This window comes from Antechinus flavipes, chromosome 3, assembly GCF_016432865.1.
Source record: "Antechinus flavipes isolate AdamAnt ecotype Samford, QLD, Australia chromosome 3, AdamAnt_v2, whole genome shotgun sequence".
In the NCBI taxonomy this organism is placed as follows: Eukaryota; Metazoa; Chordata; class Mammalia; order Dasyuromorphia; family Dasyuridae; genus Antechinus; species Antechinus flavipes.
The window spans coordinates 422,855,042-422,876,562 of NC_067400.1; the positions used below are offsets into that span (position 1 = coordinate 422,855,042).

At 36.2% G+C, this 21,521-nt stretch overlaps 1 protein-coding gene across 2 annotated transcripts in view; it reads left to right on the forward strand.

Moving 5' to 3' along the window:
• Positions 1–21,521, forward strand: part of ABCB11 (ATP binding cassette subfamily B member 11) — a 111,261-nt gene that overhangs the window by 81,207 nt on the left and 8,533 nt on the right. For both annotated transcript variants that reach the window (XM_051986219.1, XM_051986220.1), the window contains exons 19-25: positions 7,924–8,028; positions 8,134–8,295; positions 10,221–10,424; positions 11,231–11,472; positions 14,762–14,918; positions 17,087–17,284; positions 21,218–21,424. In XM_051986219.1, coding sequence (XP_051842179.1) covers positions 7,924–8,028; positions 8,134–8,295; positions 10,221–10,424; positions 11,231–11,472; positions 14,762–14,918; positions 17,087–17,284; positions 21,218–21,424 — 1,275 coding nt within the window. The remainder of the gene's footprint in view (positions 1–7,923; positions 8,029–8,133; positions 8,296–10,220; positions 10,425–11,230; positions 11,473–14,761; positions 14,919–17,086; positions 17,285–21,217; positions 21,425–21,521) is intronic.

Here is a 21,521-nt window from a genome sequence, read left to right on the forward strand (position 1 = left end):
CTAATCCAAATCCAGTGCTTTTTTCACTAACCTACAACTGGACTGGGAGTTCTAGTCCCAGTTCTGGCATTCCCTAATTACAACTCTTGGGCAAACCACTTCATCTCTCTCTGAGCCTCAATTTTTTTTTCATCCATACAAGGAGGGGAGTGGACTTTTGTGGTTGCAGTAGTATCCTTTTAGTCATTTCTGACTTGTGATCCCATTCATGGTTTTCCTAGCAAAGATGCTGGAGTGGTTTGTCACTTGCTTCTCCAGCTCATTTTACAGAGGAAGAATCAGCTTTCAGACATTGCTACTTGCATACACTGCCTTCTGGTGGTGGCAAAGTCACCTATTCTTAGATTTTGGACTAACAATCCGATAGAACAGAGTAGAAAGTGCAGCTTTTGACGCAGTCTGAAATTGTGGCAGTTTTCCTTTAGTGCCGCAGGAGCAGGGCAGGCAGCCAGCTGATAGAAAGAAAGAACACAACATCTCTTCATTGGTAATGGTCCAGTGAGGCTGCACCAGCCAAGAATCTGGGGCTCCAGCAACCTTTATTGTCTTCCCTCTTTGCTAAAGATGATTGTTTCAGGATGTCCCTAACAGGGCTAATTAGCATGTGCATTTCAAGAACTGCATGTTGTTTTCATACTCGAGGTTTAATTTTCCCATCCAGATAGCCAATTTTAAGTGAGCTACTTGCATCCTACTTATCTAATGTATGCAGGACACAAGTTTGGTGCATTGATACTGCAGTGTGTGGCCTGAGAACCCAGCCAAGCCTTGGGAGCTGTTCAGAGCTGGGTTCCTTATCCAGATAAAGCCTTAGCTCGGTGTGAAGCAGCCTTTGTCAAGTGACTGACTCTCTTTCCCTGGATCTCATTTGGCTGGTTAGGAAATTGGCCAAAGTTCCCGAAAAGCAGATGTTGCATCTTCAGTTTCACATCCCCAGCTAAGTGACAATTTTGTAGTAGAAATGCCTGCCCAGGGGCCCAGCAATCAAAAACTGGGTGAGCTGGAGAGAGTCCTGACAACTGCCTTGAGGTGACAAGGATGATAACAAGGGCAAAACTATTAGTGATGGGCGTTGTCTGCATTTGTTTTCATAAAAAGATGTTTTCTTGGACTTGAAGACATTTTCACACAGTGGACAGTCAGCATGAATTTTATGAGAGTATTTGCAATTTTCATTGCAAAATCCAGTTGGATCATAACTCAGATTAAAGTGGTATCAATATTTAGATAACACTGGCACACAAGGTGACTAAAAAAGGATTTCTTAAGATCCAACCAAAACATATTTGTTCTTCCCCCTGTGAAGCTCTTTCTCACTGAACGATGGGTTTATGTTACATCAGAATGGGAGAAAGCTATTATGATATGATCTGAAATTGTCTCATATATATTCATCACAAGAAGAAAGGAGGGGGACCTTACGAATACCAAATTCTATCTTATTCTATTAATCAGTAACAAAAGTAAAACATTTCACTTAGACTCCATTAATTTGGAATTTGTGATTGTTTGGTCAGGGATCATGTTGAGAGGTTGCTTGTACATGATTTAAATGTCCTTATATCTCCATAGTAATATAACTAAGATATAGATCCTGGCTTCAGGGAGCTTATAGTTTAGTAAAAGAACAAAATATACAATAAGAATCTGCATCCATAGGAAAGCAGTAGATAGAGCACCAGCCCTGAAGTCAGGAGGACCTGAGTTCAAATCTGACTATAGACACTTAACATTTCCTAGCTGTGTGACCCTGGGCTGAGAGAGAGAATTATGGAGATTGAATATGGATCAAAACATTGTATTGTCACTTTGTTTTTGTTATTATTTGTTTGCTTTTTTCTCATGATTTTTCTTTCATCTTTTGATATGATCTTTCTTGTGTAGCATGATGAACGTGAAAATTTGTTTAGAAGAATTGCACATAATTAACCTACATTGGATTGCTTGCTGTTTATGGGAATAGGTAGGGGGAAGGGAGGGAGAAAAAGCTGGAACACATGCTTTTGCAAAGTTTATGTTTGTGTTTATTTGATAAAATAAAAAGCTTGTGTATGTATATATAATAAGATAACTAAAGAGTTGCAAAACAAAATGTAGATACTTAATAAATGCTTGTTGACTTGACAAAAATGAAGTGAGCTTTAAAGAGGAAGGTTTTATGAAGATGATGTCATCTGAGTTGGGTTTTAAAGACCTCTCATTTCTGATTTCACTAGCATAGAGAAATCTTTTTATACTTATGCAGGCTGGGCCCTTCTCTGCAATTTCTTTGTTTTAAAAAAATTCCTAGAGCATAGAAAGATATATATTGGCCTGTCCAAGCTCACACAGCATTTTATTGTCAGAAGTAAGTTTGAACTCTTGTTGGCTTCAAGGGCTGTGTGACTTAAGATCTGTCTTTAAAAAGTTGGTAGGAATTATTTGGAGGGAGTGGGAAGTAGCAGACACACGGTGAAGAAGATATGCTAGTGGGGAGTCCCTGGGCAGGAGGCAGCTAAGGGACACTGTGATACATTATAAGTGACCAGAGTGCTGTACTCATGAAGACATAAGTGGTGAGATCCTGAGTCAGTCATTTAATCTTTATCTGCCTCAGTTTCCTCATCTATAGAGTGGGGATAACCGTAGCACATGCATAAAATGTTAAGTATATTGGAATCTCAAAGTGCTGCATAAATGTTAGTTATTAGGAGAAAGATAGAATGCCATCAGGTTTGATAGGAACATAGAATGTGAAGAGGGCAGCTGGTATGAGATTGATGAGGTTCTTGAATGTCAGGCAATGTTCGAATTTAACAAATGCACCACAGAAAATGACAGAAGATTTGTGGAGCAATAGTCTGATGTGACCCAATCTAGGCAAGAGAAAAATTATTGTTCTTATTAATTATTATTCCGAATATGTTAAGGACAATCTGGGTCCTCTGCTCTGGGTCCTCTGAACACACTGAGCTCCAAATTGAATCATTCAAGTCTCAGTCAATGTAGCAAGGGCCATAAACACCTGAGTTACTGAGTGGGGAATCAGCACTGAAACTAAATGAGCACTTATACTCTCTCTGACAATTCACCATTGATACTCCCTTCCTCCCAGGATCCCTAATCAGGAGGGACAGGCTTCACAAAGTGTCAGGAGCCAGGCAGGCTGCTCCCACTTAACATGTTTGACCAAACTTGATACAAGATCCTACTGTGATAATCACCGGGTCCTGTTCCCATGCTCCTTCTTCTTGGCCCGAGAAACACCATTCATACATTGTCCTTCATCTTTCCATACTGACTCTTCAAAGCTCACAGAGTACTGGACTTACCATCAGAGTGAGCAAAGTTCAAATCCTGCCTCAGACATATTTATTAGCTATTGCCTTGAGCAAGTTATTAAAACTTCTCAGAGCCTCCGTCTTCTCATCTGTAAAATGGAGACAATAATGACACTTGGATGTTATAAAAGCCAAATTACACAGTGTATGTAAAGATGCTTTGCAAATTCTAAAATACTACAAGATGAGTAGTAGTATTAGCAACGATGTGCCAGGCTTATCCCATCATTTCCACTTACCAACGGCCTTGGATATATCCCAGCCACTACTTTGTAGTCCCGTAGAATAATCTTTTCTCTCATAGCTAATGATAGAATCATTTCTTATTGCTGCTGACCACTTCACTGTGTAGTAGATTTGAAATGAAAAGCAGAGCTGGAAAAACCTGTTGAAATGTTTCTTTAACATAGATTTTTTAAAATTAAAACTTTTTATTTACAAAACAGATGCATGGGTAATTTTTCAAAATTGACCCTTGCAAAACTTTCTGTTCCAAATTTTTCTCTCCTTCCCTCCACCCCCTCCCCTAGATGGCAGATAGTCTGATACATGTTAAATATGCTTTAATATAGATTTGGCAGATAGGGATGAAATCTATACTAGAACAATGACAATGAGACTAGAAAAGACCAGTGGTTGGGGAAGGTATTGACTTGGAAAGAGTTGGTAACTAGTTAGAAACGAGTTGAGGGAAAGAGTTTAGACAAAGACAACAGCAAAATTATGAACATGGGAAATTGAATGAACAATGCCATAGATGAAAATAGTGAAGTCAGGAGAAATGTGTTTATGAAGAAAGAAAATAGAACGTGATTTTGGATGTGGGTATTTGAAGTGATAATGGAATATGCTGGTAGAGATTTTGATAGGTAGCTGGAGATGCAAGCCTGGATTTAGAAAAGCAATCAAAGCTAGACATATCTGTTTTTGTAAAGCAACTGCATAGAGTGAGAAAGAATAGAGGAAAAAAAGGAGGTAAGACAGATCCTTGGGAAACATTGAGGAATTAGAGAGAGGACATTTTATTAAAGCAAATGGCTTGCTAAGTTATTTTAACACTGTAATAAATTTTTAGAGGTTTAAATTATTTAAGGAAATAAAATGCTTTCAGGTACTGAAAATCTATCATAGAATGATTGCTAAGCTAGTTAATTGAATTACTTCAAGAATCTATGATCTCATTGGCTAAAGTAGATTGCAACATATTTATAATTAAGAACATATCTTAAAACATGGCCTAAAACACAAAGAGGTTAAGTGATTACAGCAGTGTTTTAAGTTATTAAGTGCCTGAGATAAAATTTGAATCTAGAGTTTTGCTAGTTGCCATAATTTAAATCTGTATTTAAAGTGATCATACTGGGCCACTATTGAGTAACATTTTGCTAGTCTAGTTTTATTGGCAATACTTATTCAATAATGAAACTATATTTTTTTAAGCCTATAATTCAAACTTTTCATTCATTCAAAGTTACCTTTATGTCAACAAAGTCAAAGGGATTTTTCCATATACAGAAACTGTTTCATTGAATACCAGAGTATCTTTGTAAAAAGCAGATGGCAGTTTTTTGGATGTTTTTTGTAACAGTAAAGTTTTAGTTTTTTCTACTCCATAAAATATTTGAATTCACATCCATCATTAAAATCATTCCCTTCTGAAGCTTAGCTCATTTAACTCGCTAACAAACTCCATTATTTATTGGAAAATAGTGGAATCCAAGATGAATGAATCTGCATGTTTGATAGAAGTTGGTAGGATTTAGCCTGTGCCATGAACTATAAACTTCCCATTGAGAATGAAAGGGAGAAAAAAAGTTAAATATCTACTATGTGGCAAAGATTTTGTTAAGTACTGGGGAGTCTGATGAAAAAAGTAAGACATCTGCCACAAGGAGTTTATATTTTAAGGGAAAAGATAACATATAATGGACAGTGATAGGCCTAGTAAGAGTATTTTGGTCTGGGAAGTCACAGAAATGGTAAATGGAATCATAGGGCAATTGAGTGAATCTTCCTTGCCAGAAAGGAAAGTATTGATTGATTACTATTCCCAGAGCTACCCAAGGAGACATGGCTTAAATAGACTGGTAAAGTAGCAACATTGTGGGTTTGGATGAGAGTTATAAGTATGGTGGTTTGGTCTGGCATTGTTTGCTATCAATCAGAAGCCCAAAGTCAGGGATGGGGAAAAGGGATGAAGCAGGTGTGCCAGGTGGAGCTGGTTTTTAGGTCATATTCAACTACATCTGCCAATTAACTATACTTTAAATTCATGATTTTAGGAACAGAGAAGGAAAGAAGACATAAATCAGAAGGCAAACTCTGAGGGATACACCAAAAGGAAAGAGTTAAGCACTGTGGCAGGCAATGTAGAAGGATGAGAAAACTTATGGATTTGAGTTTGGTTCAGAGGTTAGACACTATTTCTCATGGTGCTGTTTTCTTCCTAGACAGCACTGTGAAGAGTAACATTTGATTTTGGAATAAAATGCCCAATTTTACATAAACAATATTCATTTATTCCATACATATTTAAGTCTCTACAAATCACTGGCCATTTCCAGTTGGACAATGTTCCTCCCTCCTTCCCTCCTTCCTTCCCTTCCTCTCTTTCTCCCTCCTTCCTTTTTTCTTTCCTTCCTTCCTTCCTCCTTTCCTTTCCTTCCTTTCCTTCCTTCCCTTCCTTCCTTCCTTCCTTCCTTCCTTCCTTCCTTCCTTCCTTCCTTCCTTCCTTCCTTCCTTCCTTCCTTCCTTCCTTCCTTCCTTCCTTCCTTCCTTCCTTCCTTTTTTCCTTCCTTCCTTCCTTCCTTTTTCCCACTAGGTAAAAGAGGTCATTCTTTGCCTCATGTCTTATCTAGCCTTAATCAACTGAATAGACATTGCCTCAGTCAAATTGAGACCCAGGAAGGACTTTTATTGAAAAAGGTCAAGTTCTCCCACTGCATCCAGGACTAACTCCAAATTTTCCTGATCTATATCTTGCCACTAGATGCAAATGGCTCTGGAAAAGAGAATGAGGTTGAGGACTTTGCACAACCCTCCCTCATTTCAATCCAATTCACTTGTAAGTTATGGCATCCTGATGTCATTTGGTCTTCCAGATGAAGGACAAACAACAAGTTCCTACACCATGCTAATCACTGTGTTATATATTGTAAAGGGGGAAAACATGCTTTCTACCTTCAAAGAAAGAAGGGAAAAAGAAAACATTCATACAAATAACTAATTTATTAGAATATGTTATCAGAGATACTTGAGCAATACAACATCAAACTCATAGCAGGGACAATTCACTTCTGGTTGGTGTGATTACCGACAATGTTTCAGAGAGAAAGTAAAATTTAAATTGGATCTTGAAGATACTTAAACTTTTGCTAGGTGTGAAAGTCATTCTAGGGAAAGGCAATGAAATAAATAAAAGAATTGAAGTAGAAAATTGTGAGGTATGTTTAGGGAATAGTGAATAGCCCACTTTGGGGCACATGATATAGATGAAGAGTAGTAGTAGAAGATAAAACTGAAAAGATAAATTTAATACAAACTGGGAAGGGATGGGAATACCAGACCAAAAAGTTTAGTTTTTATGTGGTAGGTAATGAGAATCACAGAAGTTTTGGAGGATTTGAATTGGAAGTGATTAAAATTGTGTTTTAGGAAGCATAATCTGAATGGAAATAGGTTGAGCCCAGTAAATATTTTAAAAAAATAAATTTACTATAATGTTGATACTCTTAGTAATAGACAAGTATAAGATTGATAAACATTTGTTGCTCCTATTAGAAATTATTACATTGATTAATGTATACATGGTGCCTACAAAGCTATACTTTTATAAGGACATGGACCAGATAGGAAGTAAAAACATAACTATTGTATCTATAATTTAAAGACAAACACACATTACAAATTAATTGCATTTTGAGTACTATTAGAATAGTTTAAGTATTTATGAATGTTAAGAATTGAAATATTTATGGATCTTGAAAAATTTATGAATAATAAATAAAAATTGCTTTGGGTTGTGGTTGATTTTCAGATTGCTGGAATTCAGATTGGTATGATCATCAATTTCCTCTCCAATATTGTCATAGCATTGATCATTTCATTTATCTTCAGCTGAAAATTAAGTTCAGTGATATCATGCTTAATCCCCTTCTTATTTTTATCAGGTGCCATACAAATTCGAATGTTGACAGGATTTTCTTCTGACCTCGAGCCAGAAAGGAACTTGGAGATCATCTAGTTCATTCCCTCCATTTTAGAGATGAGAAAAATGGAGCCTCCAAGGAATTAAGGGACTCACCCAAGTTTATAGTGCTAATAAGTGTCAGAATCAGAATTTGAAATCATGTCTTTCTAAGTCTAACACTCTAGTCATTAGACTAGGCCATGTTGACTCTTGATCATACTTCTTTCTGTGTAAAAAAAATAATTTTATTAAGCATATTTATATATTTTTTACTTTACTTTTACTTTAGTATTTTGTTTTTAAGCAAAAGTAAATGTCTTTAAATCCAGAGTACATTTTAAAACATTTATGAATTTATTTCATTGGACATGTTATTTATGAAACATTTCTTTGCTGTCTGTTACTTTCCCAAAGACTTTCTCTCTTCTGGATGAGGAAGAACAAAGATCTCAGATTGATGGACTATGCATCCTCTTCATACTATTAGGAATTATGTCCTTTTTCACTCAGTTTCTACAGGTAATGAACTTTTAGTTAATTTTTAAAAAGATTTATTTTGAAAAAAAAATTTAATCACTCACTCCTTTTAAAAATCAGTCAATTCACTTTCTTTATATGCTTTAGAGCTATACCTTTGCCAAATCTGGAGAGCTGCTCACCAAAAGGCTACGTAGACTTGGTTTTCAGGCTATGTTAGGACAAGACATTGGTTGGTTTGATGATGTGAAGAACAGTCCTGGAGCTCTGACAACAAGACTTGCTACAGATGCATCTCAAGTTCAAGGGGTAAGTCTTAGAATGATGGAAGGGAGGGAGAGTTCCAATGGGAACTCTGACCTGGTTCTGTTTAAATATCTGCACATTTTTCAGTGATGTAGGTACTTGCAAATCTAGGATGTGGTAAAGTTATATTATCCATCAATTCTAAGATTGCCCATGAATGTATACCATCACATGTCTTTTGAAAGATCCTCATGGCCAGTGGTTTTGGGTTGTTTTAGTTTTTGTTTTTTCCAGACATTGCAACCTCTTTTCCAAGTTCTTGAAATTTATATGACATGCTTTTAAAAATTTTTTTATTTTTAATTTATGGAATGAAACAAGCATTTCTATAACAATAGAATAGGGCAATAAAAATGATTGTATAGGAAACTACAAATCTATACACAACTTGTAATTTCTTTTTAAAATATTTTTTATTACAGCTTTTTATTTACAAGATATATGCTTGGATAATTTTTCAGCATTGACAGTTGCAAAACCTTTTGTTCCAAATTTTCTCCTCCTTCCCCCACCCCCTCCCTCAGATGGCAGGTAGAACAATAATGTTAAATATGTTAAAGTCTATGTTAAATACAATATATGTATACATGTCCATACAGTTATTTTGCTGCACAAAAGAATTGGACTTTGAAATAGTGTACAATTAACCTATGAAGGAAATAAAAAATGCAGGTGGACAAAAAATAGGGGGATTGGGAATTCTATGTAGTGGTTCACACTCATTTCCCTAGTCCTTTTTCTGGGGTATAGCTGGTTCAGTTCATTACTGCTCTATTGGAATTGATTTGGTTCATCTCATTGTTGAAGATAGCCACGCCCATCATAATTAATCATCATATAGTATTGTTGTTGAAGTATATAATGGAGAATTTACCTATGATTGGTGTCGCTTTGAAGTCATTCTTAGATACACAAAACTCCAAATTCTCCAAAATCATATGTTCCTCTATTTGGAGGGGGAATTCTGTGAAATCAGAAGGCCTTTCCCACTCTCTCAGGCTTTTAGGGTGAAAGCCAGGTCAGAAGAACTGAGCTAAAACAATAAGCAATTCTAATTGGTGTTACTAAGCATGACAAAACACATATTTACTCAAGGGACTTACTCTGACATGCTGGATGAAAAAGCACATTTTTAAAAAGTTAAACGTCTAGATTCCAATTACTATTTAATTTGACTTGTCTCCTCAATCCAAATGCCAAAGCTAGCATTTTCTTAGGAAGCATCTCCACCCCACCCTATCCTTACTCCCACCACAAATTTATATTTTCTTTTATTATATGTGTTCATTTCCCTGGAAAAAGTGGGAGAAAAGTTTCAACTGACCCTTGGATATGTCATATGACTGTTGTAAATTCTTATCGATATGGTAAATAAAGTAAATGTTATCTACTCTTCCTGTCAACCAAGAATCTTTTTTAATGGGTCAGTTTTCATGCCATTTTTCTAACAAAAATCAAAGGATTCAAACTCATGGAGAGGAGTTGTAAAGATCATATAATCCATGTACTTGTTTTTAACAGATTAACCACCTCCCAGATAGATAAGACTTCTAAGGAAATCTAGAAAAGGAAATGTTATGACCTCCTTTAGGGGCCCATCCAATGCCTTATAACCCTCCCTAATAGGAAATTCTTCATTATACTTTAATTGAATCCCTTGGTGGTTAAATCACATTCATTTCCTTTTTGTTTCTATTTCTACTGGAAGCTTATTTGACTACATTTTAAATTTACTAAAGCAGTTTAATTTTTAAGGAAATTCATTTTAAAGAACCAAAACTACATTGAATTTCATTTATTGGATTTCTTTTAAAGTGAGTTATACCCATGATGATACATGTTGATAACAATGCTTTGAATATCTTGAACATATGAGTATATTTCATATATCCTAACGATCATTGCTTTGGGTTTTGTTTGATTTTCAGGCTACTGGAACTCAGATTGGGATGATCGTCAATTCCTTCTCCAATGTTGGTGTGGCTCTGATCATTTCATTTATCTTCAGCTGGAAACTGAGTTTAGTGATAACATGCTTCCTTCCCTTCTTAGCTTTATCGGGAGCCATTCAAGCTCGAATGTTAACAGGATTTGCCTCTTTGGACAAAAATGCCTTAGAAGTTACTGGCCAGGTAATTGGGGTGAAAGAAGGTGTCTGAATTTTAAAAGCACTTTGGACAAAGAAACAATCAGGCAGCATGTTAGCTATGCACAAGGTAAAAAACTTTCTGACCTACAAAATGTCTTACTCACCCCAAAAATTCCCACCAACCCTTCTCATATTTTTTGATGCCCTACTTCAGCATTCTGCTGTCTCTGATAGCTATAAATGGACACAGATAGATGGGACATAAGTTCAGTTTTCTTTCAATTCTTATTTTCCAAAAAAAAAACCCTGTAGTTTTTTGGTTTGTTTTAGGACCTCAGCCTATGTTTATTATTACATAAAACAATTAGGTAGCTTAGTCAATAGAACACTGAGCCTGGAATCTGGGAGACCTGAGTTCAAATCCAGCATCAGATTTTTACTAGCTGTGTGACCCTGGACAAGTTAATTAATTTCTAGTTGCCTTAATCCACTGGACAAGGAAAAAGCAAATGACTCCAATATCTTTGCCAAGAAAATCCCATGAGCCAAACTGTCATGAGGAGTCTTACATGATTGAATAAACAATTATTTTGATTTCTACGGCTAGTTAGGCCAGTCTTTCTTTGAGAATATAGTCACTATAATAAACATCAGGAGCCATAGTATCCATATTCATACTCTGTTAAGAAGATTGCCCTTTTGATTTCTGCCTTGTTATAATCCACTTTTGGTTTGCAAAAGGAGAGGTTATATAACTGCCTGTGTGAATGTGCCATTACTGTGTTAGGAGCAGAGCAGTCATTTCTTTTCTTTTTCTCATTTTCTCTCTCTTTTTTTTTAATTCTTCAGATTTCTAATGAAGCTCTCAGTAATATCCGCACAGTTGCTGGGATGGGGAAGGAAATCCATTTTATTGAAGCATATGAGAAGGCATTGGAAAAGCTATTTAGTACAGCCATCCGAAAGGCAAATATCTTTGGATTATGCTTTGGCTTTTCACAGGGCATAGTATTTATAGCCAATTCAGCCTCTTACAGATATGGTGGATATCTGGTTCCTCATGAAGGACTTCATTTCAGCTATGTCTTTAGGTAATGATTTGTATACTATCTCTTTGAAGGGGACAATTCTCCATTTTACTGAAGATTAGTCCAATGAACTCAGGTCATCCCAAAATTGTGTTTAACAAGTTGTTCCAATGAAGAGCAAACTTTGATTCTCTGTTTATTTGCCAAGAGGAGAGAGTTTCTAACTAATTAGTATCAGTTAGAGACAACAATAATGGGCAAGGAGGAATGATGTTTGCCTTGTTAATAAAGCCTACCTGTGACTGTTGGAAATGTAAAATTTTGACATTTAGTTTTTCAAGAGTTAGGCCTGTCACTGTGTCACTTAAGTGACACAGTAAATAGAGTTTTGGGCCTGGAATCAAGATGATACATCATCATGAGTTCAAATCCAGCCGCAAATACTTACTAGCTATGTGACCCTGAGCAAGTCACTTAACCCTGTTTACCTCAGTTTCCTCTTCTGTATAATGAGCTGGAGAAGGAAATGGCAAACCATTCAAGTATCTTTGCCAAGAAAAACCCAAATAAAGTCATGAAGAGCCAGATACAACTGAAAAAGGACTAAACATTGCAAAGCTTAAGACTGATTTCAGACAGTATCAAGAAAGAGGTAAAAGAGAATGAGTTAAAATGTTATCAATGGGAATGAGCATCTTAATAGATTATTACCTGAGTCAGACAGGTTTTTCTGTACATTCCATCTGGTTTGATCTCAAATCAAAGGATCTGCTTCAAATTCTGTGTCTAATATTTCCTGCATTTGTGTTTATGAACAAATTACTTAGCTTCCCTCAGTCTCAGTTTCAGCATTTATAATATAAAGGCATTGTTTCTGAAGCTGCTTCCGGTTTTACATCTATGAAACTCCTTCTTCTTACTAATTTCCTTCCTCCTTAGAAATGCTTTCTGTGTATTTGCAAAATTGAATTTTAGAGCAGCCATTGTTGCTGTACCATTTCTGCTAATGAAGCCATGCCAGATTGTTTGAGCGCTAAGACAAATACCTATATCACAATGTCCTTGTGGGTCTTAGTTTTTCATTACAGTTATTTATGATAGAATGGGGGAAGAGCATCTTAGGAGAAAAAACACCCTAGCTATATTTAAGTGATATGGACCAAAACACAGGCAATATCAAATGATTAGCACAGGTCCTGATGCATTTGGTAGATTATATGCCATTTCTATGGATGCTCGGTGGCTATACTCTCCTGGCTAAATTATAAGATCCTTAATTTTTTTTCTTGTATTCCCAGGTGACAATTAGTGCAGAACCTGGCACATAGTAGGTGCTTAATAGATTTTGATTGAAAGTTCCTTAGGAATAAGAAATGGATCATTTTTATTTGGGTATCCTCTGGTCAATTTCTGTGAGGTTATGAATAAGCATCTCAAGAGATGGGCAGACACTGACTCTTGTTAGAGGGCTTGTCCACAGTGATCAGAACATGGAGCCATTAGAGTTCTATATCAGGAGTTCTTGGGGGTGGGGGGGGGAGGTGTCCATGGATAGATACCATAGGATCCATGAATTTTTATTAATTATCTTTCAATATAATTGGTTTTCTTGGTAATGTCATGTTTTATACTATTGCACTTGAAAATATTATTCCAAGGAAGAGTCCATAGTCTTTACCAGAATTTCAAAGTCTATCAATATACACAAAAAACTCTAAAAACCTGTATTCTAAGTAGGACTTCTTAAAATTTTCACACTTGCAACCCCTTTTTGCCAGAGAAATTTTTACATGACCTTGTCTCTAATCTGAGCCATGGTGTTTCTAGCACTATTTATGTATGTGCAGTGCAAAGTCCACATGTTGTTTGTTCAGAACAAGGTTTCAGTGAAGTCACATGATGTAACATGGGCAAGTGGTGCCAGAAGCACCTCAGATTAATTATGTTTCATTATAAATTAATTTTTTGTTGTTTTCAGAAACCATTTATTGTTGCCAATTTTTTTTTGTGTGATCCCAACATTAAATTCCACAACTGTATATGGGGTTATGACCTATAGTTTAAAAAGCTTTATTCTAGAGTATGTAAGTGTGAGTATACAGTATAGTTAGTATCTGTTGTGTCATGGAGGCTTCTTAAATGCTTTCTAAAGTTGTTGTACAAACAAAATCAATGCAGACAAGATTAGAAGGGAAGCAATAAACGGGAAAACATTTTTACAGTCAAAGGTTCTGATAAAGGCCTCATTTCTAAAATACATAGAGAATTGACTCAAATTTATAAGAAATCAAGCCATTCCAATTGATAAATGGTCAAAGGTTATAAACAGACAATTCTCAGACAAAGAAATTGAAACTATTTCTAGCCATATGAAAGATGCTCATTATTAATCAGAGAAATGCACCTGTCAGACTGACTAGAATGACAGGGAAAGATAATGCGGAATGTTGGAGGGGATGTGGGAAAACAGGGACACTGATACATTGTTGGTGGAATTGTGAACACATCCAGCCATTCTGGAGAGCAATTGGGAACTATGCCCCAAAAGTTATCAAACTGTGCATACCCTTTGTTCCAGCAGTGTTTCTACTGGGCTCACGTCCCAAAGAGATACTAAAGAAAAAAAAGGGACCTGTATGTGCCAAAATGTTTGTGGCAGCCCTGTTTGTAGTGGCTAGAAGCTGGAAAATGAAAGGATGCCCATCAATTGAAGAATGGCTGAATAAATTATGGTATAGGAATATTATGGAATATTATTGTTCGGTAAGAAATGACCAACAGGATGATTTTAGAAAGGCCTGGAGAGATGAACTGATACTGAGTGAAATAAGCAGGACCAAGAGATCATTATATACTTCAACAACAATACTGTATGATGATCAGTTCTGATGGGCCTGGCCATCTTTAGCAATGAGATGAACTAAATCAGTTCCAATAAAGCAGTAATGAACTGAACCAGCTACACCCAGTGAAAGAACTCTGGGAGATGATTAAGAACCATTACACTGAATTCCCAATCCCTATATTTTTGCCCGCCTGCATTTTTAGATTTCCTTCACAGGCTAATTGTACAATATTTCAGAGTCTGACTCTTTTTGTACAGCAAAATAACGGTTTGGACATGTATACTTATTTTGTATTTAATTTATACTTTAATATATTTAACATGTATTGGTCATCCTGCCATCTAGGGGAGGGGGTGGGGGGAAAAAGGGGAAAAATTGTAACAAAAGGTCAGCAATTGTCAATGCTGTAAAATTACCCATGCATATAACTTGTAAATAAAAAGCTATTAAAATTTTTTTTAAATGTTTTCTGAAATAAATTAATTTTCCTGTTTGGATGCCTATAGAGTGATCTCTGCAGTGGTGACCAGTGGAACTGCTCTTGGAAAAGCTTCTTCTTACACTCCAAATTATGCTAAGGCTAAAATAGCCGCAGCACGTTTTTTCCAACTCTTGGACTATCGCCCCAAAATCAACGTATACAGCCATGCAGGCGAAAAGTGGGTAAGAATGAAAACAGGAGTGTAGACAGTTAACACTCGGCTTGGTCATTCACTCCAACTTGGCAGTCTAGCTCAGTTTGTAAAATCCATACATTTTGTAAATTTGTATCCATTCAAGTGAATTTCTCATCATTGAATTTATGCCTAGCAGAAGAATTAGAACTTCCTTTCATAGCTAAATATCATATTTGGATTAGAATGTGATACATGCTGTTTTAAATCTATGCAATGTTTTATATATATAAGTTAGCCCACAGATGCCCCAAATCAGGAACATTCATCTTTGTAAGTTCAAATCTGGCCTTAGACATTATATGTGTGACCCTGGGCAAGTTTCCTCACCTGTAAAATGAGCTGAAGAAGAAAATAGCAAACCATTCTAGTATCTCTGCCAAGAAAACCCCAAATGGTGTCACAAAAAATCAGACACAATTGAAAATTAACAACCATCAAGTATTAATTTAATATAATTTAAAACATTTTGTGTTTATTTTATTAATATATTTATTAATAGTTTAGTAATTAATTTAATATAAATATCAAATATATTTAATCTAAAAACAATTGAGAGTAGATGCCATGTTTCTGGTTGTTCTGGTAAGGAATCCTGAAATATATTTGTCATCTAACAATATTGAATTATGATACCATTATAGTTAGAATGCAGGCCTTGGAACCAAGAAGAGCTATGTTCAAGTCTTACCTTGTGCTGAAGGCACATAATGTCTGAGAAACTCTTGGCAAGTTATTTAATTGCTTAGTCCTCAGAACAACTCTCTAAAACTTGCAGATAATCAGCCTAAATTGACAGAAGAAGTTTCTCACCAAGAACTTTCTTCTACTAAGGAAATCATGGGTCAAACATCACAAATCTGGCCTCAGACACTTAACACTTCCTAGGTTGTGTGACCTGGGTAAATCACTTAACTCCAATTGCCTCAGCAAAAAAGAAAAAAAAAAAAAAGAATGTACATATATAAACTAAAAAAATAACGAATTAAAAATAGGACTCTAGGGGTAGGTAGGTTGCACCATGAATAAAGTATCTACTATTCTCATATTTTCTAGGATTTTCCTGTCTCTTTTTTGGAAACTGAGGTAATTGGGATTAAATGACTTGCCCAGAGTCACATACCAGCTAGGAAGTGTTAAATGTCTAAGACTAGATCTGAACTCAGGTTCTCCTGACTCCAAGGCTGGTACTCTATACACTGCACCATCTAGCTGCCCCAATTCTCCTATCTCTGATGACTATATATACACATAGGTAGATGGATCAGCATTTCAATCTTCTTTCAATTCTTATTTTCAAAAAACCCTTATTAAAACAACAACAACAACCAAAAACAGCTGAGGTTTTTTTGTTTGTTTTGAGACTTTAGTATCTGTTCATTATCATATGGGAGGAAGCTAGGAAGCTAGAATTAAGTGCTAGACTTGGAGTCAAAAAGACCTAAATTCAAATTTAGCTTTATAGATACTAATTATGTGACCCTGGCAAGTCATTTAACTGCAATTGTCTCTCTCCTTGCCTCCCCACCCAAAAAAACCAGAATCATGGATTTAGATTGGGAAGGGATCCTAGGATCCATGTCGTCTAACGTTCTTACATAAAAAAAACCTGAGGTCCAGAGAGATTAAATATCTTTCCAGATATTTAATTGGGATTAAATGACTTGCCCAGAGTCACATACCAGCTAGGAAGTGTTAAATGTCTAAGACTAGATCTGAACTCAGGTTCTCCTGACTCCAAGGCTGGTACTCTATACACTGCACCATCTAGCTCCCCCAATTCTCCTGTCTCTGATGAGACAGATACCATAGATAGATAGATTTCTCTTTACTGGGAAATCCAAATCTAGCATTTTTTCCCAAATATTAATTTTCTGATAATCCCCAAAGTGATTTTAAATCCTTATATTTTTTCATGGAGTATATGTACGTATGTATGTATGTGTATATTGGTGGAGTATTTTTCTACTTAGTGGAGAAATATTAGATGGAACTTGCCTTTGATTGCAAAAGACTGAATAAATTCAGTTCCCATTTCTAAGTAGTGTACTCTGTCATCATGATGGTAAAGGTGTCTTAAGAAAGGATTAATATACTTTTTCAAGATTCTAGGCTCTGATATGAACATAAGTAATTCTTTATTTCTTCCATCCATAGGACAACTTCAAAGGGAGTGTTGATTTTATTGATTGTAAGTTTACATATCCATCCCGACCGAATATACAAATTTTGAATGGCTTCTCAGTGTCTGTTAAACCTGGGCAGACCCTCGCACTTGTTGGAAGTAGTGGCTGTGGCAAAAGTACCTGTGTTCAGCTGCTGGAAAGGTTCTATGACCCTACTAATGGAAAAGTGGTAAGCAGTCCAAGAGATCTTACTGCCATCCTGCAGACTACCTCCAATCTTTCAAAAATTTCTTCCAAGGTTCCAGTTGGCTAGAGACACTCCTTGGCTCTTGGCTTTGGACACTTAACCCTGTGAATGTTTTTCATTTTCCAGTCATTTGCTGGTTGACCTGACTTCGCTCCCATAAATCCTTCCTGCAGATAGCCTGCTGACTACTGTATCATGCAACGACAGCAGGTCACACTGCAAGCTTGGAGCTCAATGTATTTAAGAGAAGCTGAGGCTTGCCTTGAAATGAAGCAGAAAGTGAAGCTTAACCTGGATGGCAATGAAGGGAAATCTGAGCAAGAGCCAGTTGGCAAGATAGGAGGAAATAGTGAATTGAGCTGGTTAAAGCCAATACAAAGTAGAATGTAAGAAAAGGGTAGATGATTTCTGTTCAAGTGACTTGCTTTCTAAATGGAATAAATACTGTAGGTGCTGGAACAAATGCTCAAATGAAGAATTTATCTTGTTATTTTGACTTCCTTGATGTTTTTTTAAAAGGCTTCCCCAAGTTGTTGAAAAAGCTCATTTTTGGTCTCTATGGCCAGTGTCAGAGAGATAAAAATCCTGTTAGGGAATTGGGATAGTGAAGTGGGAATGGAAGAGAGAGAGACAAACAAACAGACAGACAGAGAGATAAAGAGACAGAAACAGAAACAGAGAGACAGACAGGGGGGAGAGAACACAAGCAGTAAGGGATGTAAAGAAAAGAAGGATAGGAGGGAAAAGAAGAAAGAGAGAGGGGAAAGGAGAAAAAAAGAGAGAGAAAAAAAAGAGAAAAGGGGAGACAGGTAGGGAAGAGGATAGAGGGAGAGATGAAAAAATAAATGAGAAAAAGAGAAGGGAAGGAAGAATGAAAGGGGGAAGCAGGGAACAGTGCAAGAAGGAGAGACTGGGAAAGGAGGAGAAAAGAAATCAAGAGTGGAGATGGATAAAATAATGGTGAGAGATGCAATGGAAACTGAACAATGCATTCCCAAATAAAGCAAAGCAAACAAAGATTAAGAAGAAGCAAGCTAATGGATACATGTAGACTAAGGAAGACCAGAATGTGAGATCAAGAAGAATAAGATACTAGAGGAACAGACTCAATTATTTTCAGTGAATGCTTAATGATTACATAATATTTGCCATAACTTTCTGCTAGCAAATTTTGATTTAAAGATATTTAATCTGTTTTGAATGTAACTACTGAAAAGGATATTTAGAAAGCAGATTATAATGAAATCAATGTTTTTCTTCAAAGGAATAGAATAAGACTTTCAAAAATGTCAGATACATAAAACATATTGATCAAGACAAATATAAAGTCCTTGAAGACTAGCACCATATTCACCAGATCTTTTGTATCTCTCCATAATAACTAGAAGATTGCATTGTATATGTTCAGGCATAACAAGGGCAAGGAAATCAGAATTCTGTTTTAGGGAACTAAAATTCTATGGTACAGAAATTTAAAAGAATGATTTTTAAAAATTGGACAGTTTTAAAATGTTAGATTTACATTTCAGTAGCACTTTTCCTACTTTAGGGACATTGAAAGTAGTAAAAATAATTAGTTAAAGCAGGAAGCTACCAAATGTCTAGTTTTTTCCTCCCCACCCCTGTTCGCAACCACATACCAAGTGAGCTCATCTCATTTATTAACCTTGCCTTGTTCTTGATCAAAGAATCACTCTGGTGGTAAACCAGAATCTTTCTATATCCTCTTGCTGTGTGGCATTCTGGAGTTTTTCTCTCAGAGCAATGTTCATTGATATATATATATATGTATGTATACATACACTTCCTACCACCACTATCAAGCTTGGAGCTCAATGTATTTAAGAGAAGCTGAGGCTTGCCTTGAAATAAAGCAGAAAGTGAAGCTTAACCTGGATGGCAATGAAGGGAAATTGGAGCAGGGGCCAGTTGGCAAGATAGGAGGAAATAGTTAATTGAGCTGGTTAAAGCTGTTGAGTTGAGAGTAAATTTAGTACTGTTGGATAGAGTGAGAATGAAGGAATGAAAAAAGAAGGAAAGAAGAAAGGAAGAGAAGAAGGAAGGAAGGAAGAAAGGAAAGAAGGAAAAAAAGAGGGAGGGAGAGGAGAGAGAAAAAAAGAGGGAAGGGAAAGAGAGAGGAAGGAAATAAAAATCCATTAAATGACTATGTGGCAGACACTGCACTAAGTCCTTTACAACATGTTCTCATATGAACCTCATGACAATCCTGGAATGGATAGGTGCCATTATTATCCCCATTTCATAGTTAAGAAAGCAGAGGTTAAGTGATTTGTCCCTGATCGCACAACGAGTAGATTTCTGAGACTGGACTTGAATTCAAATCTTCCTAATGCTAAGCCCAGTAGCACTCTTTCTCCTGTGCAGTCTAGCTATCAAAGTAGTCTTGTGTCAAGCAGTATTTTCTGTTACAAGTGTTTCCTCAACATTTGAGGTCAGAGAATGAGAGTTTCAGTCCCAAATAAGCAATATCCTAGTCTCAGGTTTATCAATTCAAGATAAATGCTTTTCCCCAAGTAGGAAATAATCATAGGTTTGGATCTGAAAGAGACCTCATAGGTCAGCTTATCTAGTGCTACCATTTTATTGATGAAGATATTGAAGTCCAGAAAAGTTCCATAGTAACATTCTCAAGGGCAAGTAAGAGGCAACTCACCTCTTCTGACTCTAAAGTTAATGCCCTTTCCATTACACCAAGATTCTCGAAGACTAACAATGGTATTCACTGATCAATATGGATCTGTGGAATATTATATTTTATTAGGAAAACATCAAACATAAATGCATTTTTGCCCCAATTAATTTCTTATTTATTTATTTATTTTTTCCCAATTAATTTCAATGTATAAAATATCATAGCATTTTTTTCCAGTTTCTCCAAATCATTTTTTCTCTCCATGAGAATTCTTTGTTCATCCCATTTCATGTTTCTTTCATCTCAGCATTTCTTTGTAGTCTTCATACTTGGTCTATTTTAATGGTTTGCCCAAGATTATATATTTAGAAGTACATGAAACTTTGGAGGTCATCTAGTTTCCACTTTTTACTTTATATATGAGAAAGCTGAGACTTGAAGTTAAGCGACTTAAGCAAGTTCACACAGGGAGTGTGATGGGATTTGAACCCAAATCTTCTGCCTCCAGAGACAGTGCTCTTTTCCTTGTACCATGTCTCCTAATATCCAGCTCTTTTCTTTACATGAAAACCCCTATTAAATTCCTACTCCGATGCCTCATCTTGACACAGAGGTAATTCTAGGTTCCAGGGGATGGGATAATAGAACATAAGTCCTAGCTTTCAAGCAGAAAATCTTTAAGTGTTAGACCAGGATAGTCAATATATTTGCCATCCAAGAACCAAGACTTAGATAGTCAGTTCCTTACCAGAAGGTTGACCCCCAGCTGATTTATTTTTGTGGTTATAGTAACAAATGAAGATCACTGATTAAGATTTAGAAGGTTTGTATTTTGCCTTGATGGAGAGAGTGTCCATATTAAGAAAATCATAGAATCCCAAAAAAAGAATAAATCTGATTAAATCTGAGCCCCTTGGAGATCTTTAGTTTTGTCAGATTCCAACCAAAACAAAGCCTTGTTAGAGCTATGAAATGCTGGTTTTGCCCTTCTTCAAAAACGGAGTGGGGAACATTTGCCATATAAGGCCCATGAAATCATTTGCTAAGGAAACTACAGATAATGATGAGCTGAAAAAAGTCTCCCTCTGCTGGAATTCTATAACTTAATAATTTTGCATGGCCTGTGAATGATATTATTACTATCCAAAAGGCCCTTGGCAAAAAAAGTTTCCCCATCCTTGCTCTACAAAAAGAAATGTATTATAATTCTGCTTGCTAGAATTCTAAACTATGATGAATTGTATTATCCCTTTTATTAACAGATAATAGATGGACACGATAGCAAACGTGTTAATGTCCAGTTCCTTCGATCTAAAATTGGAATTGTATCTCAGGAGCCTATATTATTTGCCTGCAGCATTGCTGACAACATCAGATATGGAGATAACACTAAGGATGTTCCAATGGAGAATGTCATTAATGCAGCAAAGAAAGCTCAGCTACATGAATTTGTCATGTCACTTCCAGAGGTATGTACCCAAAAATCATTCTTAGAATTTCCAGAATAATTTTTTTACGAAAAGGGGAAGTAGAGATCAAAAGCAGTCTGGTGATGACTGGGAAGGG